The sequence below is a fragment of the Arvicanthis niloticus genome, chromosome 2, assembly GCF_011762505.2.
Source record: "Arvicanthis niloticus isolate mArvNil1 chromosome 2, mArvNil1.pat.X, whole genome shotgun sequence".
NCBI classification, from domain to species: domain Eukaryota; kingdom Metazoa; phylum Chordata; class Mammalia; order Rodentia; family Muridae; genus Arvicanthis; species Arvicanthis niloticus.
The window spans coordinates 122,659,934-122,671,674 of NC_047659.1; the positions used below are offsets into that span (position 1 = coordinate 122,659,934).

The 11,741-nt window shown below is 46.3% G+C and overlaps 1 protein-coding gene and 1 pseudogene across 2 annotated transcripts in view; both read left to right on the top strand.

Annotated features, from left to right (window-relative positions):
- Nucleotides 1-10,906, top strand: part of Hck (HCK proto-oncogene, Src family tyrosine kinase) — a 43,630-nt gene extending 32,724 nt beyond the window's left edge. For both annotated transcript variants that reach the window (XM_076930006.1, XM_034496496.2), the window contains exons 11-13: nt 3,109-3,262; nt 8,376-8,507; nt 10,429-10,906. In XM_076930006.1, coding sequence (XP_076786121.1) covers nt 3,109-3,262; nt 8,376-8,507; nt 10,429-10,631 — 489 coding nt within the window. In that variant the 3' untranslated portion in view covers nt 10,632-10,906. The remainder of the gene's footprint in view (nt 1-3,108; nt 3,263-8,375; nt 8,508-10,428) is intronic.
- LOC117704370 (ubiquitin-conjugating enzyme E2 L3 pseudogene) lies at nt 6,211-6,902 on the top strand (annotated as a pseudogene).
- Nucleotides 10,907-11,741: the final 835 nt, after the last annotated feature.

Here is an 11,741-nt window from a genome sequence, read left to right on the forward strand (position 1 = left end):
TCTACTTTCAGAGCCCTGAATGCCAGAGACTATGGAAATCAAGGCCAGGCACTTCCTTTCCAATGGGCCCCAGTCACCTGGGGAACAATAGTCTGGCCTAATACTAAAGTGTAAGCATGTAACCAGCAGGAGCTTTGCTGGTGAGCAAGAGCTACCCCTGCAGAGGGGGATATGGCTTAGTCAGTAGCCTAGCACACATGAAGTTCCAGGTTTGATCCCAAGCACCACATAAACCAGATGTGGTGCTACACATGTGTAATTAATCTGAATATTTGAGAAATGGATGCAGGAGGATCAGAAGTGCAAAGTTATCCTCTGTTATAAAGTGTGTTCTAGGTCAACCTGGGATACATGGAACCCTGTAGCAAAAAATTGAACCACTCTCTCCCTGGTTTACAGCTGAAGAAAACAAAACAAGGTCAGAGAGACATTCTGGCCTTGGCATGCCCAAAAAGCAGAGGTTGATTCTGAGCCTGGACAAAATGGGATACTTACCTGAGGACCCAGTTTTGTGACCTCAGACCTACTCTGATTCTCAGTTTCCCAGTTCAATGGGAAAACTGCACCACAAATGTAGCTTTCAAGTTTGGAATCTGTTTTTAGCCCCAACTTTATTGGTAAAATAAAATTTCATATAATAGATTTTAAAATATGTCTTAATAGAGCTATCCCTGGGCTGGAGAGATGGTCCCGGAGTTAAGAGCACAGGTGGGACTTCCAGAGGGCCAGAGTTCAACTCCCAGAACCCATATGGCAGTTCGCAGCTGTCTGTAACTCCAGTTCCAGGGGATCCAACACCTTCACACAGAAATGCATGCAGGCAAAACACCAGTGCACATAAAATAAAAATAAACGGCCAGGCAGTGGTGCTGCCTTGATCCCAGCACTCAGAAGAAAGGCAAGCAGATGCCTGTGAGTTCAAGGTACACAAAATGAATTCCAAGACAGCTATGGCTACATAGAGAAACCCTGTCTTGGAAAACTAAAAATAGATAAATTATATTTAAAGAGAGGGAGAAGCTCTTCCTCTTGAAGAAAAGCTATTCCTATTGAAGTTGGCAGAAAGCGGTATTATATTACTAGAATTACATATACACTCACACACACACACAAACTAACACACAAGCACTGTGCTGGAATCTGCTTACCAGCTCCCTGATTACCTGATATTCTTGGAAGCAGACCCAAGTTCTAGTACCTGGGGACCTGGCTGGTGGTTTTGAAACCACATGAGCTTATCACCATCAAGTCCCAGCATTTGAGTGACATGCAGTGTGTTTGTGATAGTCCCAGCTCAGCCAGTGAGGATCTGAGCGAGGCACTTGGCTGCTCCAATGACATTACTAGCCACCTCTCAAGTGAATAGTATATGGCAGGCACTGTCCTTGCCTGTGGTACAAGCTTAGAGGTTAGCCTCCCTAGGAGACCTGGGAGACAGGCTTGAGCTGGTCCAACTCTGGAACCACTTAGCCATGACGCTCCATTGGTTCCCAAGTGGAGTTAGCATACCTTTCCCCACTGAGCTCACATAACAACCAGTGATATAAGCATCTCAGCCAGTGGGAAAGCATTAGACACAGAGGTTGGGTAAGAGTCACATGCTATGGAGCTTTGAGCTAGTTATTTACAACTCTGGGCTTTCGATTTCCCTCCTATGGATCCTAACCCTCCCCAAGCCCATAGTTTGCTTTTTGGAAAAAAAAAAAAAACCTGCTGTTTATCAGTTTATATTAAATAAGCTGCCATATCTTCCTAGTAACTTCGCCAATTGTTCTTCTAAGAATGCCCTGTAGATTCCCCATGCTCTCCAGACCTCCAGACACCGTCTCAGTCCACTACAACCTCTATCCAGAAAAAATCAGTCAGAAAGCTTGGCTTATTTCCACTGCCTTTGATGCCCCCTCCTGTTCATTCTTTGCAATTGCACTACCTGGTTCCCTAAGGCTTTGAGTTTACTGCCCAGCTCTGTTTTAGGCTATCTGATCAGACCCTGCCACTCCCAGTTCCTAAGATAACCTCAGCTGATAATCCCCGGGTGCAAGCCTCCAGAGTTCTGCAGTTCTGGACTGTCTGGAGCCAGTCTGGTTTGAAGCTGACATTCAGGATAAGCATCTCTGTAAAGTGGGTCACAGTGAGTCTGCCTTCATAGAGCTCCAAGGTAGTTCTGTAAACTGTACTCTGGGCATCTGAGATTTATCTTCCACCTCTTTTATCCTAACAGCCATGTGTCTTTTCACCAGAAGCTTTAAAAATAAGAATTCTTCACACTGCCTTAGAAGCCACAGTGGTCCTTAAATATGCATCCAGCTACATTGAAGCCTTCCCAAGTTCCACTTTCCCATCTCTGCTAAGATGCCTGGCCCCATGCTATTCTAGGATTGCTCGTCCTCCTGCTTTTTGCATGTGGTACTCTCCCTGCCTGTAATGTTCTTATTCAACACACTTATTATTGTGGTCATTCCATTCTCTGCTAAAATGTCACCTCCCCCAGGCAGTTTCCACAACCATCCAATGTAACCTTTTGCACTTCCATCTGGTACCCTGTCTTACCTTTTCTCTATGGTGGTCATGCCTGCAATGGCTGTACCTACCTCCTGTTCAAAGGACTGGATAGGCACTCATAGACGGCCTGAGGATTTTTGTTAGATTAGCAGGTGAATTTTCCAGACTTGAGGATAAGGAGGATGTAAGAGTGAGGAGAGAATATTGAGGTGAGGTTGTCCCCAGAAGTATGTGGGATCAAAGATCTCCCTGGTACACTGGATCATGCATGTGGGCAGAGGGTCCTGAGGAAACATTCACATTGCTTGTTCCTTGAAGACATTTCAAAGGACTCTCCAGAAGTTTTGATGAAAAAAAAAAAAAAAAAAAAAAAAAGCCCACAAGCAGAGCCGGAACTTGAGAATACCCCCAAGCCTAGATAGGCAGGCAGAGCACTACCACTCAAGAGCCCAGGATCCTTCTGATAAATAAATAAATAAATAAATAAATAAATAAATAAATAAAATTTAAAAATTGCATGGCCCATGCAGATGTCTCCCAGTTTTCTAGGGGAAGATTCTGTATGCTTCTAATATGTAAGGATGACACTGTCTCTTCTGGTTACAGATTTCAGAAGGCATGGCCTTCATTGAGCAGAGAAACTACATCCATCGAGACCTCCGGGCTGCCAACATCTTGGTTTCTGCATCACTGGTGTGCAAGATTGCCGACTTTGGCCTGGCACGGATCATTGAGGACAATGAGTACACAGCTCGGGAAGGTAGGGAATGCTGTCCTCCTGGAAAGGGCAAAGATCTAGCCTAGACTAACTCTTGAATCAAGTTAGGAGGCAGACAGACAAATGCCAGTGTCCAACTTGATCTTTCCTTTTTCATGTGGTCCACAGCCCATGGAAAGTGATGTCCACATTCAGCATGGTCTTCCCACCTCAATATAGAAATATAATATAATATAATATAATATAATATAATATATTTAGCCCTATATAATATAGTAGCCCTATATAGAAAGAGCCCTTCACAAACACACCCAGGGGGTCGTCTCCTAGGCAATCCTAGATCCTGCCAGGTTGGCAATGTTAATACCACATGAGTCTTGAAGAGGACTATTTCAGAGCAGAGGGATATGAAGACTTCAGCAGATAGCAGTGAGAAATAAGAGTGACTCTACGCCCAGGAAACAAAAGCAGAACCATCTAAATGTCCACAGATTGAGTGTGCATGTCATCTGTGTCACACACATAATGTAGCACCACACAGCATTTAAAAACCCACACCAGGGGCTGGGGATGGCACTCAGTGGTGGAGGCATCACTAACATGGAAGAACATAGGCTCCACCCCCATCACACCACACACCAAAGCCACATGCAACTAAAGGGGAGGCATGGCATCCAAATGGAAGAAGTGAATCTAAACAGAGTAGATGCCAGAAGGTTCCACATACATGGAATCCAAAACCAAGCAAAAGTCATGTATGAAGTTCATAGTGTTCTTCATGATAGTCCCAGACTAAAACATAACTGATGCCCATCAGCTAATGAACAGACGAAGAACATGTGAGTATCCATACCATGGAATAGTGTCTGTGACAGAATGGAAAGAACTGTTGGAAGCCTTGGGAACATGCTAAGTAGAGGCCAGGCACCAATATCTGTTACCCTTGATATGAAATTCCCAGAATGGAGCAGTGGTTGCCTGGGGCTGGGTGGGAGACTCAAGAAAAGGGTTCTGAGTGCCAGGGATGAGGCTGGATGACATGTGATGAAACACTATGCAATTCACAATTCTTCAGCTATTATGAAAGTCATTGGGAGCTGTGGTGGCTACGCCTTTAATCCCAGCACTGCATTCAAAGCTAGCCTGGTCTACAGGGTGAGTTCCAGGACAGCCTGGATAGAGCCACAGAGAGAAACCCTGTCTTTAAAATAATTCATTGGAATATACACTTTAAATGTGTGGATTTTATGGCTTGTGAATTATATATCATTAAAGCCGTAAAATTCACTTATACCAACAAAGCTGTGAAGGGAGGTGGGGGAGTGCTAGCTGAAGCAGGGAGGTACTGCCCCTGCGTAGCTAGAAGGAGCCTTCTGAGGGGCTGCAAAGGCTATCATCTTTATCATCAAGTGATGATCACACAGGCTACTTAGCTACAGGCCATCAAAGTCAGACCTTAAGTATCTTTATATTTAGTTGGGTCTAGAGGTGCAAGCTTGTAATCCAGGCTACTCTGGAGACTGAGATTACAAGTTCAGGGTCTGCCAGGGTAGTTACTGACCCTGTCTCAAAATAAAAAAGGGCTGTAGTTGTGTGGCAGAACACTTGCCTAGCATGTGTATTGTACTAGGCTGTCTCCAGTAACACACACACACACACCATTTGTTATGTTATGACTTGATGTTTAAACTAAGTACAAAAATAAAATGAATATTAGATATGTAATCTAAGTCTGTAAAGAATAAGTGGGATATAGAGAAGACTCTCTAGATGTAAAAGAATGTGGCTGAGGATGTGGCTTGGTGGCAGAGTGCACACCGGGCATCTGGGTTTGAGCCTTAGTACCACGCAAAAGTATGACATAAAGAAAATATCTTACTTAGAACTGGGCTATAAATCTCAGCACTCAGGAAGATGAGGATTACCATGAGTTGGAGCCAACCTGGGATATACAGATCCTGTCTCCTGAAAGGAAAGAAGAGGCTGGAGAGACGGCTCTGTGGTTAAGAGCACTGGCTGCTTTTGCAGAGTACCCGAGTCCTGACACCCACATGGTGGCTCCCAATCATCTAACCCCAGTTCCATGGGATCCAACACCCCTTTGTGGATGCTGAGGGAACGAGACATGCATGTGGTACACACATATACATGCATGCAAAATAGCCCTACATGTAAAATGAGTCATTTCAAAATATCAGTTTTTAAAAAGAAAAGGAGCGGGCATATTGGCTGAGTAAAAGTGCCTGCTGCCGAGTGTGAGGACCCGAGGCCAAGCTCCAGGATCCACATAGTGGAACGAGAGAACTGACTCCTGCCAGTGGCATCCTCAAACCCTGACAAAAACTGACCCTCCCACCTCAGCAGCCGCAACTGCAATAGCTGCTCAGCCAGGAATGGGATTTCAGAGGCCGACTTCTCATCTCTTGGGGATTTTGTCCAGCTTGATCTTGTGCTGGTCTTGTGCAGGCAGTCACAGGTGCTTCGAGGTCTTGTGTGCTATGTCCCTGTCATCCAGAAAAATCCTCTTTTACAGCATTCCTCCACTGTCTATGGCTTTACAATCTTTCTACTGACTCTTCCTGGATGATCTCTGCCTGGGAAGGAGGAGATGGATGTGGATGTTTCCTTTAGGGCTGAGAATTATCAATACTTAATCGCTTACTCAGCCATAATGCAAGCCTCACCAAATTCCAAAGAACATACAGATAGTCTCTTACTCAGCAGTGGCGCGGTATATGGTTTTAAAAGTAGTTTTATGGGACATCTAAAAGCACAAGCATTTTCATCACACAAAGGGGTTAACTTTAGGTGCTGAGGCCTGTGGTGGGACTTTAACCATCTCCTGTCACAGCCACATGGAAAGTGAATTAGGGAAGAAAACAGACCCAACCGAGATGGTGTATCATTATCGCTGCCAGGAAGTTGAAAAGACAGGGGGCACCAATTCAAATTAGCATCATGTGATGGGGGCCTCAAGTGAAGAGAGTGGCATGGGGGAAAGGCCTCAGTTGCTGGTGTCAGCAGCAACACTGGCATATTTCCTCAGGCAGGTTCTAACCCTAAGTGGAGGTAACAGAGTCAACATGGCAGTTTGGACTGCAGCAAGAGTCCAGAGCTGATCCAAGATGGCGGCCAGCAGGGGGCTGATGAAGGAACTTGAAGAGATCTGCAAATGTGGACTGAAAAACTTCTGTAACATCCAGGTTGATGAAGCTAATTTATTGACTTGGCAAGGGCTTATTGTTCCTGACAACCGTCCGTATGATAAGGGAGCCTTCAGAGTTGAAATCAGCTTTCCAGCAGAGTATCCATTCAAACCCCCCAAGATCACATTTAAAACAAAGATCTACCACCCTAACGTCGATGAGAAGGGGCAGGTGTGTCTGCCAGTAATTAGTGCTGAAAACCGGAAGCCAGCCACCAAGACTGACCAAGTAATCCAGTCCCTCATAGCACTGGTGAATGACCCCCAGCCTGAGCACCCACTCCAGGCTGACCTAGCTGAAGAATACTCTAAGGACGGCAAATAATTCTGTAAGAATGCTGAAGAGTTTACAAAGAAATATGGGGAAAAGCGACCTGTGGACTAAAATCTGACATGAGTGATTCCAGCAAGTTTGAGCAGAGACCCTGAGCAGTGCATTCAGACACTTCGCAAAGCAGGACTCTGTGGAAATTGACACGTGCCACCAGCTGGCATCTGCTTGTGGCAGTTACTAACTTTCTACAGTTTTCTTAATCAAAAGTAGTCTAGGTATAAAGGAGGATTTAAAAAAATCAGATGTTCTAAAAAAGAGAGAGAGAGAGACCAGAGCTAGGTGTCCTCACGTCCTCAGTTCCATCCCCAGGACTTGGTCTTCCCCTGGTGCTGCTACTTTTGTGATGAAGCTAGTCAAGTTTATGTCCAGCTCTGAAAAGCTCCCAGGCTTATGGCTTTTTAGGGTGATACGTGCCTTATGGACATTTAACCATTGGTGATGGCGGTCTAGCCTCTCAGCCTATAGGACCACTCTAACTGTGAAACCAAATGTCCTGCTGAAGTCTTTGAAATGGAACTGTTTGCAGCCTTCTAGTTCCTTCCACCCTACAGCCCTGCAGTTCGGGAACTGCTGGTGCTGCCCCTCAGCACTCAGCCTCTTTTCTGCCAGCCATGATAGGGCATGGACACCAGGTGGCAGCAGAGAGCGATCGAGAGCCCAACATCGCAGATTTTCAACATTTTGATGGTGCAGACATAGTAGCATCGAGAAGAAATGATGCGAAGGTGGGCATGGTGGTACATTCCTCCAGTCTGGACACTAGGGAAGTGGATACAGAAGGATCAGGAGTTCAAGGCCATCCTATGTAGGCTATGTAGTGAATTGAGGCCAACCTAGGCTATGCTATGTGAGAGCCTGTCTCATAAAATGAGTGAATGAATGAATGAATGTGCTCCCCCTTTGGATTTTGATCTCTTTCCAAGTCTAGTGATAAGCTGTCCTCCCTCATGATGCTGAGCCAGAGCAGTGAGCTACAGCTCTGACTTAGCCATGGTATGCAGTTGCTGAACCACAGTGTTCAGTAACTAAGTGTTCCAGGCATTGTTGGCTTCTGGGTTTTGCCTTACAGTAAGTGTATCATAATCCTGAATCAAGGGACAGTTATATATCCTGTATACCATGTTCACCAATTATACTGTAATTAAGACAAATACCCTCCATGCTAGAGGGAGGAAGGGAAGAATAGGGAAGAGACAGTGACTAGGGCAAACCTCAGACGACAGCTAAAGTCCGCTCCTGCACCCCACAGCTGGAGAGTGGATGGGGTGAGGTACCAGCTGTGACCTAGACTCAAGCCCCCTGGAGGTCCTTCATCCCCAAAGACCTCTAGGACTCTACTTTTCAGAGTTCTAATTTAACAGGCAGCAATTGAATCAAGGATGTAGCCCCCAGAGTGAGTTCCCACAGTCTATCCACAGCCCCACTCCTCCTTGCTTCAGCTGTCTGTCTCAAGACAAATGGCCCTTGGTACCATGGGATGGTGGGGCACATTACAAGGGCATCACTGTTTGCAGGGGCAGCAAGTGCCCCTGCCCTGATTCCCCTCATCCTAGCAGAGCCCCAGTCCTCAGTGCTCCCCAAGACTCACCATGACTCTGCCCTGTCCAACCCTGCAGGAGCCAAGTTCCCCATCAAGTGGACAGCTCCTGAAGCCATCAACTTTGGTTCCTTCACCATCAAGTCAGATGTCTGGTCCTTTGGTATCCTGCTGATGGAAATTGTCACCTATGGCCGGATCCCTTACCCAGGTAGGAAAAGGGACGTGGGTTAGGGGTGTGTCTAGAGCCAACCTGGCAATGGCTCACCTTGTCAGTATGTCTATTAAACTCAGCTCTTGGGAGATACTGCCCTCCACCATCCCTCAGGCTTTGTATAAGGGGTTTGCTGGCTGTTTCTTCTTTCCCACAACTTACTGCACTCAGGTAATCAGAGTTCAGCTGTTTGAGCAGGAGGTGGATGGGACGATCTGGAGAGGCCAGAACTGGCATGGCCTGGGTATGCAGATGGCTGTGGGTGTTCACTCAAGTGTCTAGGAAGCCATGAGATGGGACAAGGCTGGGAGGAAGTCAATTTTTTTTGAGACTGCCCTGGAACTTGATATGCAGACCAGGCTGGCCTCAAAGTCCCAGAAACCCCTCTGCTTCTCCTGCCTCCTGCCTCTTCCTCTGCCTTCCAAGTGCTGGGACTAAAGGTATACAGCATATACCTGGATGATCTCCACTCTTAAGAGATGTATGCTTGAGGCTGGAGAGATGGATCAGAGGTTAAGAGAACTTGCTCTTGCAGAGGATGGGGGTCCAGTTCCTAGCACTCATGTGACAGCTTACAACCATCTGACTCCAGTCCCAGGGCATCTGATGTCCTGTTCTGGCCTCTGAGGAAACCAGTATACACATGGTGTACATATGCACTCGTATACATGGAGGAGAAATACTCATACACATAAAATAAAAATAAATAAACTGGAGGGGCAGACTTCAGTTCAGTGGAAATGGGTGAGAGTATATGATAAAGGTGGCACAAGGGCAGCTGGGGCAGGTGGTGGCACATGGGCAGCTGGGGCAGGTGGTGGCACATGGGCAGCTGGGGCAGGTGGTGGCACATGAGCACCTGGGCAGGTGGTGGCACATGAGCACCTGGGCAGATGGTGGCACATGAGCACCTGGGCAGGTGGTGCATGGACAACAGAAATAAGCTGATAAATTGGGCCACATTTGAAAAGAAGCAAAGAGCGCCAAGGATGGCTGTCCTGAAGTGAAGGAGCTATGGAAATTTGGGTTGATTCACTTGAGGGACAGATATCCAACTAAGATGCTTAATGGTTTTTGTTTTGTTGGTTTTGCTCTTAATCACAGAGCCATCTATTCAGCCCTCCTCACCCAAGTTAAAAAAAAAAACTAAAAATAAAAGTAAAGTTGATGATAATAGGCATTTCATGTTTGTTTTTTTTTTATAAATAACAAATATAAGCTTAGATAAAATAAGGAAATTACCCTGTTCAGAGTGACCTTAAATCTGGCCATTTGTTTGTGGGTACACTAGAAAAATCAAGGCAGCAGATTATACAACCTACATCCATTTAGATGCCTGAGGCTGCGATTAACAGAACTAATGGACAGCCAGGCATGGTGGCCGCACCTTTAATCCTAGCAGAGGCAAAGGTGGGTGGATCTCGGTGAGTTTGAAGCTAGCTGGTCTACATAGTGAGCTCTAGGATGGTCAGGGCTACATAGTAAGACCCTGTCTCAAAAATAAATAAAGACAGACAAATGGATAGACAGACAAAATAACAGACCAAGAGATGCAGAAGCAGTAGGTTGGTTAATGTTCTGCCACCTGAAGAGGTCTGGCATTGCCAGACACTGGTGGCGCACGCCTTTAATCCCAGCACCCAGGAGGCAAAGGCAGGCCGATCTCTTCAGTTTGAATTTGAGGCCAGCCTGGTCTACAGATTGAGTTCCTGGACAGCCAGTGCTACACAGAGAAACCCTGTCTCAAACAAAACAAAAACAACCACAACAAAAGAGTTCTGGCATGCCTTGGTGGCTGGACAAACTTGACAATTGGACAGTTAGTTTCTATCTTCTTCACATAGTTAGCTGGTAATGGCAGCTCCATTTGCCACCCCTCCCTGTCACACACACATTTAATTCTACACCTCTTTCTCAGGTATGTCAAACCCAGAGGTGATCCGGGCACTAGAGCATGGATACCGTATGCCTCGACCAGATAACTGTCCAGAAGAGCTCTATAGTATCATGATCCGCTGCTGGAAGAACCGCCCAGAGGAACGGCCCACCTTCGAATATATCCAGAGTGTGCTGGATGACTTCTACACGGCCACTGAGAGCCAGTATCAGCAGCAGCCTTGATGGGCAGGAAGGACATGAGCAGAGCCAGAAGCCCGATCAGTGCCTTGATATGTCCAACCTGCTGCTCTGACACCACCCCACACACACTCCAGCTGTCGAGTGGGTGGGGAGGACTTCACAATCTCTTTTTGACTCTAGTCATCTGCAATCCGCCATTCTCAGGGCTTCCAAGTTGGTATTTCTCTTTTGCCTGGAATGACTGAATACAATTTATAGCTGTGATTTAAGTGGGAAACTGTTAAGATAGTATTTAAATAAAAGATATGAATGTCAAAGGCTTTCCCCAATGGTCAGCTTCTCTGTTCCCAAATGTGTTTGCCTTCCTTCTGTGTGGCATATCAGATAGGAGAATGACCTTCCCAGAGACCAGAAGTATGAAGACAAGTGAGAATCCAGGTGGGGAGATGGCTCCGTCAGTAACATGCTTGTCCTGCAAGCACAGGGACCCAAGTTCAATCTTCAGAACCTATGTAAAAATGCTGAGTGTGCTGGTGTGCATTTGTCATCCCTGTGAGGGAAGTAGAGACCAGGGGATGTCTAGGCTCACTATCCAACCAGTCTAGCCTAATTGGTGAGGTCCAAGGCAATGAGAGACTCATCTCGAAGGAGATGGGTGGCATTCTGGAGAATGACACTTGAAGTCACCCTCTGACCTCTACATACATGTACACACATGTGCACAAAAACCTGCATACACACAAACAAACCTGCATACACACATACACCTATGCATAAGAAAGGGAAAGAGTAGAAGTAATGCCGAGGGTTCTCTAACTGTCCCCAAATACTCGCTGGCAGTGTCTGCTTCCTTTTGTTCTGGTAACAAATCCCCACAAGCTTGGGTGGCTTCAAACAGCACATGGTTATCATCTCCGTGGGGAAGGTGGGTGAGAGCAAAGTGGGCTGGAAGGGCCGTGCTGCTCCTGGAGACACGGGCAGGGATTCCTTCCCTGCCTTCTCTGGCTTCCAGAGGCTGCCCTCACCCTTGGCTCGTGTTCCTGCACACCTCTCCAAGCTCTGCTTCCATCGTCTGGTCTCCCTGATCTTCATCTACTGCATCCTTTTAAAGTGATTACACTGGACTCACCTAAATAATAAGCCAGAATAATC